Here is a 21,089-nt window from a genome sequence, read left to right as displayed (position 1 = left end):
ACTGTTTTTATTTTTATTTTTATTGTCTGCATTTTAATTTTGCTTGTATTTTCTTTCATTTCACTTTGTTGTCTGTGAAGCACTTTGAGTCTGCCTTGTGTATGAAAAGCGCTATACAAATAAAGTTGCCTTGCCTTGCCTTGCCTATCAATCAATCAATCAATCAATTATATTTTATATAGCGCTTTTCTCTAGTGACTCAAAGCGCTTTACATATATATATATACATATATACACATATATATATATATATATACAAACACACACACATATACATATATATATATATATATATATATATATATATATATATATATATATATATATATATGTATATATGTATATGTGTGTGTGTTTGTATATATATATATATATATGTGTATATGTGTGTGTGTTTGTATATATATATATATATATGTGTGTGTGCATATATATATATATATATATATTATATTTATATATAATGTGTGTGTATATATGTATATATATGTGTGTGTGTGTATATATGTGTATATTATATACCGTATTTTTCGGACTATAAGTCGCACCGGCCGAAAATGCATAATAAAGAAGGAAAAAAACATATATAAGTCGCACTGGAGTATAAGTCACATTTTTTGGGGAAATTTATTTGATAAAAGCCAACACCAAGAATAGACATTTGAAAGGGAATTTAAAATGTCTAAAGAATAGTGAACAACAGGCTTAATAAGTGTACGTTATATGAGGCATAAATAACCAACTGGTATGTTAACGTAACATATTATGGTAAGAGTCATTCAAATAACTATAACATATAGAACATGCTATACGTTTACCAAACAATCTGTCACTCCTAATCGCTAAATCCGATAAAATCTTATACGTCTAGTCTCTTACGTGAATGACATCAATAATATTATTGGATATTTTACGCTAATGTGTTAATAATTTCACACATAAGACGCTCCTGAGTATAAGTCGCACCCCCGGCCAAACTATGAAAACATCTGTGACTTATAGTCCGAAAAATACGGTGGAATAGTATATTTTATAGTATAATATATAGTACAGGCCAAAAGTTTGGACACACCTTCTCATTCACAACACAACTGATGGCCCTGACCCCATTGATAAAGCAATACATTTCACTAATCAACCCTATAAGGCACACCTGTGAAGTGAAAACAATTTCAGGTGACTACCTCTTGAAGCTCATCGAGAGAATGCCAAGAGGGTGCAAAGGAGTCATCGGGGCAAATGGTGGCTATTTTGAAAAAAACCTAGAATATAAAAGTTAAAGTTAAAGTACCAATGATTGTCACACACACTAGGTGTGGTGAAATTTGTCCTCTGCATTTGACCCATCCCCTTGTTCACCCCCTGGGAGGTGAGGGGAGCAGTGGGCAGCAGCGGTGCCGCGCCCGGGAATCATTTTGGTGATTTAACCCCCAATTCCAACCCTTGGTTGCTGAGTGCCAAGCAGGGAGGTAATGGCTCCCATTTTTTTAAAGTCTTTGGTATGACTCGGCCGGGGTTTGAACTCACAACCTACCGATCTCAGGGCGGACACTCTAACCACTAGGCCACTGAGTAACATGTTTTCAGTTATTTCACCTTTTTTTAGTTAAGTACATAACTCCACATGTGTTCATTCATAGTTTTGATGCGACAATCTACAATGTAAATAGTCATGAAAATAAAGAAAACGCATTGAATGAGAAGGTGTGTCCAAACTTTTGGCCTGTAATGTATATTTATGTATATATGCACGTATATATGTATATATATATATATATATATATATATATATATATATATATATATATATATATATATATATATATATATATATATATATGTATGTGTATTTATATGTGTGTGTATATATATATATATATATATATATATATACATATATATATTTATATATAATGTGTGTGTATATATATATATATATATACAATGTGTGTATATATGTACAATGTGTGTGTATTTATATATATATATATATATATATATATATATATATATATATATATATATATATGTGTTTTTAGACGTGTCGTCAGGTGAATACAACCTATAACCCATTTTTGGGTCTGTCAGCAAGATTTTATAATCATGGAGGCGTTCCCAAATTGCAAATAAAACCGCACCCCACCCTCTCCAAAAGTATCATAATTTATCTTGTGAAAATTCACACTGTTAGAATAAATAAATAAATATATATATATATATATATATATTTTTTTTTTTCCAGACATGTTTGAAAATAAACTTCATAAACCTATAGATTCACCCGGCCACAACGTTCGGCACACTTGCCAATCGATTCAGACTCTGCATTAAAAATCTGCTTTTCGCAGCATCTTTGTCCCTGCATGTTGCACGTTGGTGTTATTATGCAAATGCTAAGATTAAATGAAAAAGAACAAAACTTTATTCTACCTATTTTCCTCAAGCCTGATGCAGAGGTGGGAGCCCCTCCCCCTCTGGCTGGGGGCCTTTACTTAATCAATAAGTGCTCTCACCTCGCTCTGACGCCACGACTTAGCCAGACTGCAAAACCCAGCGAACGGAGGCATCCAACAATGCATGCAAGTTCACGTCAAAATGCATCAAATCATGATTATTTTGAACCTTTTGACACGAGTATCAAACATTGTAATAACATTCACAAGTCAGAAAAGGTATTTTGACGACTCCACAGTCACACAGGACACTATACATCCATACTGCAATTATTTATACAAATGCATGGGCAAAAATGAAGGCATAGCCACGGTTTAAAATGGAAATGCTGAGTGACAGTTTTGTTTCTCTCCTCAGTGATGACCAACTATTGGTGTAAAATTGTTATATTTAAAAAAAAAGAAATGAGAAAACATTCCCCACAACTCTTAATAGGCCTCCCTCTATCTTTTGGCTCATTCCTTCCATCAATGTGATGTTTGTTTTCTCGGGCGTCATTCCAAATGTATGAAATTACATGCCAGTTCCATTTTAATAGGAAGGAGTGCCGTCAGCTCTTATCTGCAGCAAAATTCTAATTACTCTCTGTTTCTTTGTCCAAATAATTTTTCTGTCAAAACAGGCAGAGGAGCACAATGTAATTATTGGATAACATGGCAGGTATAGAATTATATTGATTTGTCTTTCACATTTGTCTTTTTAATCCTAGCACTAAAGAGAGAAAGGCATTTTTGTTCTACTCATTTACAAAGAAAACGTGTAGAATTAATCATGTTTTTTTGTTAACTTACTTTTAGTGTTTGTTCTGGATGTAGTAGAGGATTAGGGTTTTATGTAGGGGTGTAACGGTATGTGTGTTTGTATTGAACCGTTTCGGTACGGGTTTTCGGTTCGGTTCGGAGGTGTACCGAACGAGTTTCCACACGAACATATTAAGTAGCCGCCTCCGCTTCCTTCTGCCTCTGTCTGTCAGTCCTCTACACAGCACCCAGCATTGTCCCACCCACACAACCATCTGTTTGGTTACACACAGAGCGGTAACAGCCAATCAGCAGTGTGTATTCAAAGCGGTAACCATCAATCGGCAGTGCGTATTCAAAGCGCATGTAGTCAGTGCTTAGCGTTTAGCAGGTAATCATCAGGCAGCGGGCACTCCCCAAATGATAATAAACACCTCCCAGTCAACTACTAGTAAGATCACTATGAGCCCGTTGACCTTCTAGAAATATAAACTGCAGCTCAGCTCGCTCGCAGTCCTGGCTTGAGGTGAAGGCTAATTCGCTTTTAGCGTAACGTTAGCTCATTTTGCGGTGTGTGTGTGTGTGTTACGGACAGCAAAGCCCTGTCTGTCTGTTATTTCACTTGACCTTTTTCTGTGTTGATTGAGCTGTGTTGAAGCAGCAAAAAAGGACATTATGTTAAATGAAGAGTTTCTGTCTCTGATAGTTGATATAATAATGTAAGTGCATCATTAAGCCTACATGAACTCCATGATGTTGAGGGATGAATAGTCTCTCCTATTGCCATTGTACCATTTTTTCAGCTATAGTTACATGAATCATTAGTAATGCAGCAGCCTAGTTTTGAATGGCAGGGTCCCTGCTATCACATGTTGATAAAAATATAACATTTACATAATAAATCAACTACAGGCTTCCCAAATGCTGTAATAAATGAAGCATGATGAGTTGACTTGAAACTGTTTAATGTTGCACTTTTTAAATGTAGAAGAAAAGTTTTGTCATTTTATTTAATCCGAGCAACAACTTGAGGCAGTTTAATGTTGATTAACGTGGGCAGAATTATTATAGTGTTCCCAATGTTAAAAGGATAAAGCCATTGTTTACAAATTTGGTAAATAAATAACCAAAAAATGTATATTTTGTTGTTTTCTTACTGTACTGAAAATGAACCGAACCGTGACCTCTAAACCTAGGTACGTACCTAACCTACATTTTTGTGTACCGTTACACCCCTAATTTTATGTGATTATTTCCAACAATGCCAATTCCCTGGTGGAGCGCTTCACATGCTATGACTTGCTTCTCAAAGATAAAGATTAACTTTTAGAGAGGCAAATTTGCATATACTGATAAAAGGAGAGCCCAGGTGGAGAGCTCGGTAGACACTAAGGGACAAGTGTAGAGACAGATGTCTTATTAAAGGTGTCATTTTGATTCCAACCGCAGTTTTCCAAAAATTACAGCAGGTGTCTCTCTCGCTCCACGGATGAATCTTTAGTTGTGAGTGGGGAAAAAAACACTGACACATCATAGTGTAGCAGTGTGGGGACTGGAGTGGAGAATATGTTGTGCACAGGCAGACAAAATAAATAACATATGGCAGTATGTAATGGGCTCAAGCAATAAGACCCTTCCAAAATGAAGTTTGTGAAACTGACTTGACGAGACACTTCCGAAGCAATACACACTGTCAAACTCTAGACTCACCAACTGTTACTACGACGCACAAAACAAATTGACAGAGCTTGTTTGTTTCAACTGGCTCATTTCCTTCATTATTGGCCATGAGGTTTGTGGCTCATGAAAACAACAAACTGCCCCTAATTGCCACGAGAGATCCCTGAGTCATGTGCAAAACCTCCTCCAGTGCCAGCCTCTCTCTGCCTTTCCCCATTGCAGTCTTCCCATGTCTCCTAATTCATTTCTTTGTCAATCTGTCACCTTCTCCCTCAGGCCTCAGTACTACAAGCTAATAGATGAGTGTATCGCACAGATCGTGCTTCATCGGAATGGAGCAGACCCCGACTTCAAGTGCCGCAACCTCAGGCTCGATATTGAAGGCTTGATAGGTGAGTTGTCGGGGAAAGAAAGCACAAAACACCACGTGTCTCTCACCAGTACATATATTTCCATTTTAATTTGATGCTGAATAAAGTAACTTGATGTTATTCTGTTTCTTTCACACTGAGGTGTGAAAGAAACAGAATAACTTTATGTATTTATGGGTGGTTTCCTCTAGCTATAGTCCATCTAAACTGAGTAAACATGTCAAGTAGCTCACACACACCACTGGGTGGTGCCAGAGTGTGAAGTACTCAATAGTACATATTGTTTAGTACAATTTGAAGAAAATGTTTTACATTAAAGCAAAATCAAACAAAATGTCACAATGAAAACTTCATAATTATTGAGACCCATTGATGGATTCCTTAGGTCAATGTTTCTTAACCACAGGCCCAGCTGTTGATTAACGTGGACCCCGACTTAAACAAGTTGAAAAACTTATTGGGGTGTTACCATTTAGTGGTCAATTGTACGGAATATGTACTGTGCAATCTACTAATAAAAGTTTCAATCAATCAATCAAACTCGGTATGGGCTCTGTTGTAATATAAGTTTACACCACTTGTGGCAGTAATGACAATTCTAAACCAACAGGGGTAGTCTGGCTCAGGATAGACTTTTATTCATCCCTCAATGGGGAAATTATTTTGTAAAGCGCAACAATTATGACTAAATTGTTGAAGCTGTATCTTCATTTGCACTTAAATTTTTAATTGACAGTTCAGTTAAGAAACATGTAACAAATTGTATTTAACATAATTGTATGTAAATGTATTTTATGAGTCCTTTCTAATTTGTATAGTTCTTATTTGTTTAATCAGCCTGACCTAAGCCTAAGATTTATGTGTTAAATAAACAGTAATCTTTGTGATTAAGACATTGTTTTATATCATTTGACAAGGTTTATCCTGTCAAACAGTAGGGAGGTTAGAAATAGTTATTGGACATGATTAAAATCAAGAGTTAAATTACTAATAATATTTGAGTGGGTCCCTGGCCCCTCTGTAGTGGAAAAGTTGGGCCCCGAGGTCAAAAAGGTTGACCTTAGATCGGTGGTGCTCAAACTCTGGTATAAGTACCGCTGGTGTTATGTAAGCTCTATCTAGTGATACAAATAAAAAACAAGCACACAATATAATAATAGACCAACATGTGCAAAAAAATGATTAACCAAAGGATCTAAATCCAAATACAAAAATACTCCTGGTTGAAGAAAACTTTAACTGGTCTCATACGCCATAAGCCAATTAACACAAGTCACATAATCAAAGCTTGATTGATTGAAACTTGTATTAGTAGATTGCACAGTGAAGTACGTATTCCGTACAATTGACCACTAAATGGTAACACCCCAATAAGTTTTTCAACTTGTTTAAGTCGGGGTCCATTTAAATTGATTCATGATACTGATATATACTATTTTCATAATACAGTCATCACACAAGTTAATCATCAGAGTATATACATTGAATTATTTACATTATTTACAATCCGGGGTGTGGGATATGGAGGGGGGGGGGTTAGGTTAGGTTTGGTTGGTATCAACCCTTCAGTCATCAACAATTGCATCATCAGATAAAGAGAAATGGACATTGGAACAGGGTAGGACTGACTTGGTAGGATATGTACAGTGGTGTTTGCAAAACAAAATATTTTGGAGGTATTACTTGTAAAAGTGGAATTATATTCCAATTTTCAGTGGTTGGGGTCTTCAAAATCTTTTGTCTCTTTTACAAGACAATGTATTTGATCAAATATGAATAATAGTGGAACACACTAAATTGTTAGAAGTGAATGATGCACGGCTTAAAACAGGAATGCAATAAGTACATTGGAAATGTTATCGTTTGTTAGATAATTCTATTAGAAATTGTTGGTGTCTTTGTTATCTTCATGGTTTTCTGCTCATCTTCTTTGACGTGGTCATGATATTCCTAGTGACAAATGGTTCTGGGTGGGAACTGCCAAGCTTTAATTAGTGTTTTTTACTTATCCTTCACCCACTTATCCCAATCAAGAAGAGGCTGGGATATCCAAAATAGCCGTTGCAACATTTAATTACCGTTATCAATTAAAACTGCAGACGGTGTACTGCATTTAACAAAATGTGGGATTGACATCTTTTTTTACAACTGTAATCTCGCAGCTATGACTTTTGGAGCCATTTCTTTTCATACGGAGGTTGTGACTGCTTCAGGTGGGAACTATTACACCTTCTGACCAATGTTTTTAGAGTGTGGGCAAGAAAAGACTTGTCATAGTGGAGGCAGCGTGTCTGCAGTGGAAGGGCAGGCAGTGTCTCCAGGGTTCAATAGTCCTTTATGAGCAGGTCTCCGTTGTTCATCGGAGGAGGCTCTAATTGCACTGCTTCTAAATGCGTACGCACACACACACACACACACGCACACACAGCCTATTTGGCCTCCTTTAAGGCTGCCAGAGTTATTATCAGTGGAAAGCAGCCCAATTCTGCCCTGCATGCATTATTTAGTGTTTTTCTTTGAACTCTGAAACTCAGCACAGTTTTTTCTCCCCCTACGTTCTATCTCCCTTAGTGCTCTCCCTTCCAAGTTTGTCCCATTTAGCCCTGCCACCATGACAGAAGAATCCCTCCTCTATTATATACATAATAACCGTGTAAACGGAAACACAAATACACACACTGTGTGGGTCGCATTTGATTTGGATATTTTGACAAAATAGATTTCTGCTGTGCCTTACATTTTATGGATTAACTTGCACAGTTTCTTCTGTCATTGACGGGTTTTACTCCCTCACTATAAGCTTCACTTTCTCTGCATTTATATAATTTTCCTCCCTATTTGAAGTCTTTACATGCGGCCTGTCATTACTATCTGTTTCATCCAGCTGTCTTTGATCCAGCCACTTTGGGGCATTCATCTTCATGCTAATTAGCTCTGTTACTGCACATGCTCAATAAGCCCTTGAGCGCTGAACCACCTGTAGACCCTGCAATTAAACTGTTGAAGCACCCTGCTGGTCAGCTTGTCCTTCTCACCTTGTTCTCAATGATTTTCACTTCATAAATCACTTCTTATTCACATATCTTATATTTGGTTTTTAAGTATTTATGCAACACTTTACAATAGTATGAGAGGCTTCCACAATAAGTTTTCAAACTGCTTTTGTCCTCTAATGCAGTGTTTTGAAAAATGTTTTGAGCCAACGCACATTTTTTAAATAAAAACAAAAAACAAACACCCAGGTGCACACCACCAGCTGCAAATGTTAAAAACGAAACTCAATAGCCTATATTGACAATATAAAGTTGTTCTCATCAAATACCATACACAATTGTTCGATATGGACTATGGACTGGACTCTCACACTATTATGTTAGATCCACTATGGACTGGACTCTCACACTATTATGTTAGATCCACTATGGACTGGACTCTCACACTATTATGTTAGATCCACTATGGACTGGACTCTCACACTATTATGTTAGATCCACTATGGACTGGACTCTCACACTATTATGTTAGATCCACTATGGACTGGACTCTCACACTATTATGTTAGATCCACTATGGACTGGACTCTCACAATATTATGTTAGATCCACTATGGACTGGACTCTCACACTATTATGTTAGATCCACTATGGACTGGACTCTCACACTATTATGTTAGATCCACTATGGACTGTACTCTCACACTATTATGTTAGATCCACTATGGACTGGACTCTCACACTATTATGTTAGATCCACTATGGACTGGACTCTCACACTATTATGTTAGATCCACTATGGACTGGACTCTCACACTATTATGTTAGATCCACTATGGACTGGACTCTCACTATTATGTTAGATCCACTATGGACTGGACTCTCACAATATTATGTTAGATCCACTATGGACTGGACTCTCACACTATTATGTTAGATCCACTATGGACTGGACTCTCACACTATTATGTTAGATCCACTATGGACTGGACTCTCACACTATTATGTTAGATCCACTATGGACTGGACTCTCACTATTATGTTAGATCCACTATGGACTGGACTCTCACAATATTATGTTAGATCCACTATGGACTGGACTCTCACACTATTATGTTAGATCCACTATGGACTGGACTCTCACACTATTATGTTAGATCCACTATGGACTGTACTCTCACACTATTATGTTAGATCCACTATGGACTGGACTCTCACACTATTATGTTAGATCCACTATGGACTGGACTCTCACACTATTATGTTAGATCCACTATGGACTGGACTCTCACTATTATGTTAGATCCACTATGGACTGGACTCTCACAATATTATGTTAGATCCACTATGGACTGGACTCTCACACTATTATGTTAGATCCACTATGGACTGGACTCTCACACTATTATGTTAGATCCACTATGGACTGGACTCTCACACTATTATGTTAGAACCACTATGGACTGGACTCTCACACTATTATGTTAGATCCACTATGGACTGGACTCTCACAATATTATGTTAGATCCACTATGGACTGGACTCGCACAATATTATGTTAGATCCACTATGGACTGGACTCTCACACTATTATGTTAGATCCACTATGGACTGGACTCTCACAATATTATGTTAGATCCACTATGGACTGGACTCTCACACTATTATGTTAGATCCACTATGGACTGGACTCTCACACTATTATGTTAGATCCACTATGGACTGGACTCTCACACTATTATGTTAGATCCACTATGGACTGGACTCTCACACTATTATGTTAGATCCACTATGGACTGGACTCTCACACTATTATGTTAGATCCACTCGACGTCCATTGCACCGGTCCCCCAGGGGAAAACGAGAGAGTTGGGTCAAAGATAATACTCAGATTCTTTACTGAGTCGCTTTGTGTAAGTATTTGGTTGTCACGTGTTAAGGTGGTATTATTAAATACTTGATTACTCTGCTGATCTCTACACAGCACGGACACTCAACAACGGCACATTATTTGCGGATTATAATCATTGGTTTGCGAAAATTATTTTTTCGACCAATTAGGTGAAATTGCATAATTTCCCACGGCACACCAAACAATATCTCAGGGTACACTAGTGTGGTTGAAAAGCACTGCTCTAATGGACACGTGTAATGTATTTGATGTGTTCCACGTCCATTTAACCTCGATTTTCCTCCCCCCGCTCATTTCTGTTTATTTCCAGACAATATGGTCGACCAAACCAAGGTGAAAACCAGTGAGGCCAAGGCTACCGAGCTCGAAAAGAAGGTGAACTACACACAAATGAACGTATTTATTTATTCACATTGCAAACACGCCTTTATGATCATAGAGGCTCAGAAGAAAATAGATTTTCCCCCTCGTATTCGGCAGTGGGATTTAATCGCATTCTGTGAGGCTGGTTTCTGACTGACAAGGGATGACAAATGTGCAAAAAAGAGGAGGAGGAACCAAGGGTGATGACAAGAATGAGCGCGCGCGCACACGTTTGACAGCTATCGGACACAAAAATACTCCTAAAGACCAGCATCAGGCACATACACACGTCCTCGCACTCGGATAAGGGCGTAAATGCCTTAATTACGGTGTGCTGCTACTCTAATGTTTCTGTCCCAGTGACGGGATAATTGCAGAGAGAGCTGAAACTCGCCCTCATTCAGACACACATTTTTCTGTCATGAGCCTCCCACACATATTAGCGCTAGTTGTGTGTGATGGGGTAATTGCAGACAGTCTCTTTGGCAGGAATTAGGGAAGAGGCTGTCAGGAAGCTGACAACCAGCGTAAAAGATCTGCTGCTTCCAAACTGAACAACTATATGTTCACGTGTTTCTCTATTCCTTTTTCATCCAAAATAACAAAAACGTATACAGTACAGGCCAAACGTTTGGACACACCTTCTCCTCATTCAATGCGTTTTCTTTATTTCCGTGACTATTTACATTGTAGATTGTCACATCACAACTATGAATGAACACATGTGGAGTTATGTACTTAACAAAAAAAGGTGAAATAACTGAAAACATGTTTTATGTTCTATCCATCCATTTTCTACCGCTTGTCCCTCTTGGGGTAACAGGGGGTGCTGGAGCCTATCTCAGCTGCATTCCGGCGGTAGGCGGGGTTACACCCTGGACAAGTCGCCACCTCATCGCAGGGCCAACACAGATGGACAGACAACATTCACACTCACATTCACACACTAGGGCCAATTTAGTGATGCCAATCAACCTATCTAGTTTCTTCAAAATAGCCACCCTTTGCTCTGATTACTGCTTTGCACACTCTTGGCATTCTCTTCAGTGTTTCCCATAAACTGCCAAGATACCTGTGACGGTGGGGGCGTGGCTATGGGCGTGGTCACCATGACATCATCGAGTAATTTGCATAATTTACTACAATGATATGATTTTCTCTAAAAAGGCTAAAAAAATGTATACTTACTAATTAATAATAACAGTTTTGTTTTAAACGTCCATCCATCCATCCATTTTACAATATAATTACAACACTTTATGTACATATTTATATACAGATTTGAACAATAAGTTATTCACTGAAATATATTAATTGTGGTTCTTACAAAAAATATATCTTATAAAATATAAAAGCTAAAATGTCTCTTAAAGCTCTGCCCCTTTAATTAGTGCATACTAAATCATTTAACTTTAGCCTACTACTACAACCATATTATTTACCAGCAACATAAAGTGAAACAGGTGTCCTGCCACAGTCAGTGACAAATAAACAGAAAACAGTAGTGGTGGTAGATAGACACAGAGCTTCATCAAACATCTGATCCACTGAACAAAGAGCTCCAAAAATCTTGAACTTTAGACTGCCATCAGTTTTACTCCCTACACTTAACCATGTGTTTCCTACTGCCTGCAGACTTTGCACCCTTTGTTATATACACATGTTGTGTTTCTAATATAAATACATTTAATAAAGTCAAATACAAATAAGGCAACAAGAGAAGTATCCTACACTTCTCTTTTGTAAAGTAAATCTGAACAGCCGATATGGGCATCTACATCTACTATATGATTTGCCTGAGAAGCTGGAGAGGACAAAAAAAAAAAATATATATATTTTTTTTTATTTAAATTTTTTTTTTTTTTTTTAAATTTGTGGCGGACGTAATTCTTTCGTGGCGGGCCACCACAAATAAATTAATGTGTGGGAAACACTGCTCTAACCACAAGGCCACTGAGCTGTGGCGGTCTGTAAAACAAAATCTACAACATTTTGACCAAAGCACAACCGTTTCATGTTATGCAGACCACAAGGAAGTGTTTTAGTGTAGAAAAATATGACCCCTTTCATCCATGTACTGTAGTAGTACTTCTTGTCCATTAATGATTGCTTTCAGGGTGTACACCTCGTCCATGTTCGCAGTAAAATGATGATGCAGTTTATTAAAAATGCTTTGAGAATTCTCTCTACACTTGTTTGCTTATCTACATTATATTGTAAATAATCACACCATGTAACTAACTGCAATAATGCGTTTCTTTATGCCAAAACAGAATGATTTAAGTCTGTCCCTGTTCTTGCATTAGCTGGACGCAGAGTTGACCGCACGCCACGAGTTACAGGTGGAACTGAAGAAAGTGGAGGGCGACTACGAACAAAAGCTGCAAGAACTGAGCCAAGAGAAAGAGCTATTGGCCTGCTCCAAGGAGGAGCGAGAAAAAGAGAACCAGGGTCTGCAGGAACAGCTAAGCAGTCTGCAACAGCAGGTACATACATACACACCTATCTGGGCTGGGCTGTCTGTCTATTCATAGGACAATGACATCATCGGTTTGTTGTACGCATGCAGAGTTTTTTCACAGGTTACCAATATACTTGTGGCAGTAGGTGTGTAGCGGGCGGGGGGCATAATTCTGGCGAGGTCAATATAATGTCGTCATACTGTATTTTTCGGACTATAAGGCGCACTTAAAATCCCTTCATTTTTTCAAAAATCGACAGTGCGCCTTATAACCCGCCTTATGTAGGGAATAATTCTGGTTGTGCTTACCAACCTCTAAGCAATTTTATTTGGTACATGGGGTAATGGAAAGTGTTACCAGTAGATGGCAGTCACACATAAGAGATACATGTAGACTGCAACATGACGCCTGTAAACAACACCAAAACTTTAAAGGACTGCTGAAATGAAATGTTATTTAAACGGGGATAGCAGATCCATTCTATGTGTCATACTTGATCATTTTGCGATATTGCCATATTTTTGCTGAAAGGATTTAGTAGAGAACATCGACGATAAAGTTCGCAACTTTTGGTCGCTGATAAAAAAAAGCCTTGCCCCTACCGGAAGTAGCGTGACGTCACAGGTTGAAGAGCTCCTCACATCTGCACATTGTTTACACCAGCAGCGAGAGCGATTCGGACCAAGAAAGCGACAATTACCCCATTAATTTGAGCAAGGATGAAAGATTTGTGGATGAGGAAAGTGAGAGTAAAGGATTAGAGTGCAGTACAGGACCCCAGGGTGTATCTTTTTTCGCTCTGACCGTAACTTAGGTACAAGCTGGCTCATTGGATTCCACACTTCCTCCTTTTTCTATTGTGGATCACAAATTTGTATTTTAAACCACCTGGGATACTATATCCTCTTGAAAATGAGAGTCGAGAGCGCGAAATGGACATTCACAGTGACTTTTATCTCCACGACAATACATCGGTGACGCACTTTAGCTTCGGAGCTAACGTGATAGCATCGTGCTTAACTGCGGATAGAAACAGAAGAAACATACCCCTGACTGGAAGCATAGACAGAAGATCAACAATACTATTATTACTTCTACTATCAGGAGACACCGAACCAAACGCTGGACCTGTAACCACACGGTTAATGCTGTCCAGCCTGGCGAAGCCTAGCAATGCTGTTGCTAACGACGCCATTGAAGCTAACTTAGCTACGGGACCTCGACAGAGCTATGCTAAAATCATTAGCCCTCATCTGCTCAACACCCGTGCTCACCTGCGTTCCAGTGATCGACGGCGCGACGAAGGACTTCACCCGATCATCGGTGCGGTCGGCGGCTAGCGTCGGCTAGCGTCGGATAGCGCGTCTGCTATCCAACTCAAAGTCCTCCTGGTTGTGTTGCTGCAGCCAGCCGCTAATACACCGATCCCACATACAGCTTTCTTCTTTGCTGTCTCCATTGTTTATGAAACAAATTGCAAAAGATTCACCAACACAGATGTTCAGAATACTGTGGTGTCACAGTGGTGTCCCAATACTTCCGTTCAATCCGTGACGTCACGCGCAAACGTCATCATACCGAGACGTTTTCAGCCTTTTTGTTTTGAGGGCCGAGGTTTCTCATTGTGCCCATTGGGTTGAGTTTTTCCTTGCCCTGATGTGGGATCTGAGCCAAAGATGTCTTTGTGGCTTGTGCAGCCCTTTGAGACATTCGTGATTAAGGGCTATATAAGTAAACTTTCATTGATTAATTGATTGATATACCCATCGCCTTCCTTGAAGTTAAACAGAAGAACTGGGACACTACAACGACGAAGGGCTAAGACTAGGGGTTGAGATTCTGCTTTAGTCGGTGTTTGGCCTTGAATTGGGGTAAAACTGCAAGTATGAAAACTTCTAGGTTCTGTCTTTGCAGAAGTGTAGATGCCAAATATATTCATACACCCACCTAAACAAAGTAAGGCACTGTGTAAGGAGAATAGCTTGAAAAGCGTGGATACCACTGAAAGGATATAGTGACGCAAGCTAAATCCATCCCAGATTAAGAAGCTCATTGAAATGCGGAAAAGTGGGCAACTGGGAGTGCAACGGCTGACTGGAAGGACAAGAAAGGAACATTGATGGACGTGTGACAAAAATACTTTTATTTGTCCATCTGAAATCCCATTTAATCGTCCATCATGGTGATTTATGAGGCAATATGAGGCTTTTTGTTGCATTCTGGTGACAGTAATTTGCAGGCGTCCAGGGTAGAGACAAAGGGTTATTGCTAGAACGTGTTTCACCAGCACACGTTATGAAATATAATAAGCAAGATATTAGCCTGATGTGATTTCTTTAGCTGTTATGATTCCGGGTGGCTTTTTTCCCCTCATATTTAATATCGCACTTTTTCCTAGATAATGTTTGGGGCTCACATAAAAACGTGTGAGGTTTTCTTAGCCTATTTGTGTGGCTGTCAATGCCCTGCTGCTTCACCAGCTGGACTTTGCTGCTCTGTGACACCCAAACTCCAACTAGCCAACATTCCAAGTGACCCAGAACAACCTGCCTCCATGCCTCTTTGTTTTTGTGTGTGTGTGTCAAAAAGGGTGTGTGTGCGCACGTCACTTCACAAAGTGTGTGTGTGTGTGTGTGCGCGCGCCTGCCGCCTTTTCATTTAGACTCTACGGTTTCCAAAATGAGATTCATCCAAGTTTTGAGAGCCTGCAGAATTGTCTTCTTGCCACTCAACACTCACACTGAGAGTTATCTAAAGCCTTGACATCAAACGGGCTTTTAAAGGAAGATGCTCTCCCTTCCTTTCTGTTTGAGACACTGCCCATCCAAGATTTCTTGTCATGAAGAGATCTTTCTGTTTGATGCGACGCCCAACACTTCATCTGCTGCTTCATTATGGAAGCTCGCCGCCTCAGAGGCCCTTTTTATCCTGTCCTTTTTCAAAGTCAGATGAAACGACACAGGATTTCCAAGCGCCATATTAGAGACATGTGAATGTGATGGAGCATTACACTCACACACCTGCACAGGTGTCTAAGACTTAGACTTCCTTTTATTGTCATTCAAATTTGAACTTTGCAGTGCAGATAAGAACGGAATTTCGTTGCATTAGCTCATGGTAGTGCAGGATAAAACAGCAATAAGGTGCAGTTATAAATAAATAGATTAGCCCTAAGGGGAAACTGGGAAGGCCCTAGGGGAAACTGGGTAGGCCCTAGGGGAAACTGGGTAGGCCCTAGGGCAGGGGTCGGCAACCCGCGGCTCCGGAGCCGCATGCGGCTCTTTGACCACTCTGATGCGGCTCAGCTACATACTTGCCGACCACCCCGATTTTCCCAGGAGATTTATGGATCTCAGTGTCTCTCATAGGTAGCTCCCAGGGAAAATATAATCCTATTTACACTCTAATTACTAAATAAAGGGAGTGTCCTAATTGCACTGCAGTAACTGTCCTCTATAGCATTTACAAACAGCGTGCCAGCCCGGCCACAAGTTGTATGTTGCTTTTACTTGCACACATAGGAGACAGCAAAGCATACTTACTCATCAGCCACACAGCTTACACTGACGGTAGCCGTATCAAACAACTTTAACATTGTCACGTTACAAATATGCGCCACACTGTGAACCCACACCAAAAAAGAATGAAAAACACATTTCTGGAGAACATCCCACCGTAACACAACATAAACACAACACAACCAATACCCAGAATCCCATGCAGCCCTAACTCTTCCGGTCTACATTATACACCCCCGCTACCACCAAATCCCCCCACATATCAACCCCCCCCTCTCCGTGCGTTGGTTGAGCGGAAGAGTTAGGGCTGCATGGGATTCTGGGTATTGGTACCGTCAGTGTAAAATGTGTGGCTGCTGAGGTAGTACGCCTTGCTGTCACTTACGTGAACAAGCTGAAACTGCATTCTACATGTGGTTGAACAGGTACACTGCTAGGGCAGGCTGTAGAGGGCGCCAAAAGCAGTGTCATCATGCCCTGATGTTCGGGAGTCTCCTGGGAAAAATGAGAGGGTTGGCAAGTATGACGCTATCAAGCGCCATTCATTCAAAACTCGCGGCCGCACTAACATCAAATTTCCACATTAAAGTGCGTGCCGGTGCGTGTGTTGGAGACCCCTGGTTAACAGCACAAAGAGCTTTGTATGTGGTGTTTTTCATTTTAAATTTAAATTTTTTTTTTGTGGCTCCCATTATTTTCTTTAATTTGTGAAACTTGCCAAAATGGCTCTTTGAGTGGTAAATGTTGCCGACCCCTGCCCTAGGGGAAACTGGGTATAACACATGGCACACTGACAAAGCTTAACCTATATTTACTATAACAATCTACAAGGTTAATGTAGGTTGCTTCTCTTTCTTCCCTTCCATTTTTCTGCATTCTTTTGTATCTAGTTATCATTACGTATATGTATTGTTGCATTTGAACAACTGTATTGTTGATAATAGAGGTAAATTATTGGTATTGTTCATTATCAATAGCGATATTTGTATTGGTATTTGTATTGCTCCATTTGTAGTGTAATAATGCTCATTGTCATTTCTGTATTATCAATTATCTTGCTAACTGCTTCTTTGCTATCACTTTTACCATCATATTTGTACATATCCTATTTGCGGATGTTGCTCTATTGTTGTTGTTGTTGTGTTTGCTGTTGTTGTTTTTGTCTCTCTGTCTTATCCCCCTCTTGTCCCCTCAATTTCCCCCTCGGTCTTCCTTTTTGTCTCTTTCTATCCCCTCCTGCTCCGGCCCGGCTGCACCAAATGATAATATAAATACATTTAATAAAGTCAAATACAAATAAGGCAACAAGAGAAGTATCCTACACTTCTCTTTTGTAAAGTAAATGTGAACAGCCGATCTGGGCATCTACATCTACTATATGATTTGCCTGAGAAGCTGGACAGAACCACATAAATAAATAAATAAATAAATAGATTACTGTACAGATAAATATATTGCACTTTTGCATATGCATCCACGTTTATGGATGTATGTTATATTGTCTTTATATTCCAGCGAGTTAATCCATTTTTGGGGGGAATTAAGGAGGTTATTTTAATGCGTTCAAGAGTCTTACGGTCTGAGGGAAGAAGCTGTTACAGAACCTGGAGGTTCTGCTACGGAGGCTGTGAAACCTCTTTCTAGAGTCCAGCAGTGAAAACAGTCCTTGGTGGGGGTGGGAGGAGTCTCTGCAGATTTTCTGAGCCCTGGTCAGGCAGCGGCTAAACATGCTTACATTGCTTTAACCCCAGCACCACAATTATGCTGGAAGAAAAAACATATATATATATATTTTTTTATATGACGACTTGTCCAGGGTGTACCCCGCCTACCGCCCGAATGCAGCTGAGATAGGCTCCAGCACCCCTTGCGACCCCGATAGGGACAAACGGTAGAAAATGGATGGATGGATGGATGATGGTGATCTTTTTCATATGAATGCTACTCAATCCTGTCTTCAGACAGTGGACTGTGTTTACCATGCTTCTTTGGGGTTCAACACAAACTGTAGAGCCATGACACACCATTGTGACCTGTACTCTCGGGATGTCATTGGTACACTTTTACAAACCCCAAAACCAGTGAAGTTGGCACGTTGTGTAAATGGTAAATAAAAACAGAATGCAACGATTTGCAAATCCTTTTCAGCCTATATTCAATTAATGGACTGCAAAGACAAGATACTTAATGTTCGAACTGGAAAACTGTTATTTTTGCAAATATTAGCTCATTTGGAATTTGATGCCTGTGGTGGTATGGGGTGTATTAGTGTCCAAGACATGGGTAACTTACACATTTGTGAAGGCACCATTAATGCTGAAAGGTCCATACAGGTTTTGGAGCAACATATGTTGCCATCCAAGCAACGTTACCATGGACGCCCCTGCTTATTTCAGCAAGACAAAGCCAAGCCACGTGTTACATCAACGTGGCTTCATAGTAAAAGAGTGCGGGTACTAGACCGGCCTGCCTGTAGTCCAGACCTGTCTCCCATTGAAAATGTGTGGCACCTAAAATAGTACAAAGGAGACCCCCGGACTGTTGAACAACTTAAGCTGTACATCAAGCAAGAATGGGAAATAATTCCACCTGAGAAGCTTCAAAAATGTGTCTCCTCAGTTCCCAAACCTTTACTGAGTGTTGTTAAAAGGAAAGGCCATGTAACACAATGGTGAACATGCCCCTGTGACAACTTTTTTGCAATGTGTGTGTTAATGATTATGTGCAAAAAAAAAAAAGTTTCTCAGTTAGAACATTAAATATATTGTCTTTGCAGCCTATTCAATTGAATATAAGTTGAAAAGGATTTGCAAATCATTGTGTTGAGTTTTTATTTACCATTTACACAACGTGCCAACTTCACTGGTTTTGGGTTTTGTATTTACAAGGCTCTTCTGGGACTATTGCCCGAATACATTTGTGCATTGATGTCACAGAGAAGTACAAACTCTTATGAACTGAGATCCAACGATCAGCTGTTGCTCTCTGTCCCTTTTGCTCGCACTGAGCTGGGGAAAAAGGCTTTTGTCTAGGCAGCTCCTTGTGCTTGGAACATGTTACAAAGAGACTGGAAACTGACTGAATTTTTATCCTTAAGCTTTTTAAAATCCAAATTGAGGAGTATTTGAAGGAGCCTCCGTTATCTGTAACTGCTTTACTTGATGTCCATCTTGTCATTGTAATGAGAATGTCATTTTATGTGTAACTTTGCTGCCTTTTGGCCAGGACTCCCTTGAAAAAGAGGTTTTTAATCTCAATGGGATTTTTTCCTGGTTAAATAAAAAAATATATATATAAGGTGAGCATTAGTTGTATTGATCTATACATCTGTGTAATCTTGCTCCAAATGTACAGTATATACAACTTTCAGAATGCAACATTGTTTAATTAGTGAAATAGGACACATTAATACAAATGCAGGAAAGACAAATTGGTTACCTACGTTATAATTTGTAGAATAACAATTTGTTTTTACCTCGTTTTTTCCCTTCATTCGTTTCAAACTCTTAACTTTTTCCATTTGAGTTCCTTTGAGGAATTAATCCCTGGCTATGTTTTACTGTGCCTTGTCCTCCATTCGCCTCTCATCTCTCCCAACACTGCCCAGACTTTAATCCCTCTCTATGTCACTCTGTCTCCTTCCTTTGTCCCGCCTAATCTAATCACTTTCTTGGCACGCCTATCACTTGGACATAGCCCAGTTTGCCAAGAAGTAATGTGATTTAATGGAATATAAAGCAGACAATGGATTATTAAACAGTACAATAATGTTCATTATGTCCCATCTTTCCTGTCCCTCAGATTGACAAGCTGTCCAAAGATCTGGAAGAGGCCAAGACTAAAGTTGTCACAGTAACCGTTCCCGTGCCAACACCTGGTTTTCCACCTCCACCACCAGCCCCTCCCCTCCCCGGCCAGACTGGGGGTATTCCACCCCCACCACCCCCCCTACCAGGCCATGCAATCATGCCACATGCACCACCACCACCACCACCTCCTCTGCCGGGTCAATTTGGCATGCCACCACCACCGCCTCCCTTACCAGGCATGCCGGGTCCGCCACCACCCCCACCCTTACCAGGCATGCCGGGGCCTCCACCACCCCCACCCCTGCCAGGCATGGCAGGACCACCACCTCCGCCACCCCTGCCAGGCATGGCAGGACCACCACCTCCGCCACCCTTACCGGGGATGGGACCTCCTCCGCCGCCACCGCCACCTGGTGGTCCTGGTATGCCTCCTCCACCCCCAGGCCCTGGTATGCCTCCACCTCCACCGTTTGGCATGGGGGGCTGGGGTGCCCCTGTACCACCTCCATTGCCTTTTGGCCTTCATCCTAAGAAGGAATACAAGCCGGAGGTGCAGCTGAAGAGAGCCAACTGGAGAAAGGTTATATATAAGTCTCATAAATTATACCCTTACAGAACACCCACAAGTTTAGTACTTAGTTTATTCGAATGAAAATGAGAATAGATTACGGTAAAACCTTCGTATGTTTGGGGTCAGAGCTGACTTGTTCAATTTATAAAATTATAAAAAGTGAATTAATTCATTTCCGGCTTAGCATTTTTAACTGACAGATAAAGAAAGAAATGT

General features: G+C 40.0%; 1 protein-coding gene across 4 annotated transcripts in view; it reads left to right on the top strand.

Moving 5' to 3' along the window:
- Nucleotides 1-21,089, top strand: part of LOC133648208 (protein diaphanous homolog 1) — a 232,003-nt gene that overhangs the window by 52,377 nt on the left and 158,537 nt on the right. For all 4 annotated transcript variants that reach the window (XM_062044059.1, XM_062044061.1, XM_062044058.1 and 1 more), the window contains 4 exons: nucleotides 5,151-5,266; nucleotides 10,461-10,525; nucleotides 12,820-12,999; nucleotides 20,295-20,882. In XM_062044059.1, the coding sequence (XP_061900043.1) occupies nucleotides 5,151-5,266; nucleotides 10,461-10,525; nucleotides 12,820-12,999; nucleotides 20,295-20,882 (949 nt within the window). The remainder of the gene's footprint in view (nucleotides 1-5,150; nucleotides 5,267-10,460; nucleotides 10,526-12,819; nucleotides 13,000-20,294; nucleotides 20,883-21,089) is intronic.

The sequence above is a fragment of the Entelurus aequoreus genome, linkage group LG04 (genome assembly GCF_033978785.1).
Source record: "Entelurus aequoreus isolate RoL-2023_Sb linkage group LG04, RoL_Eaeq_v1.1, whole genome shotgun sequence".
In the NCBI taxonomy this organism is placed as follows: Eukaryota; Metazoa; Chordata; class Actinopteri; order Syngnathiformes; family Syngnathidae; genus Entelurus; species Entelurus aequoreus.
This window is presented reverse-complemented; position numbering and strand designations above follow the sequence as displayed.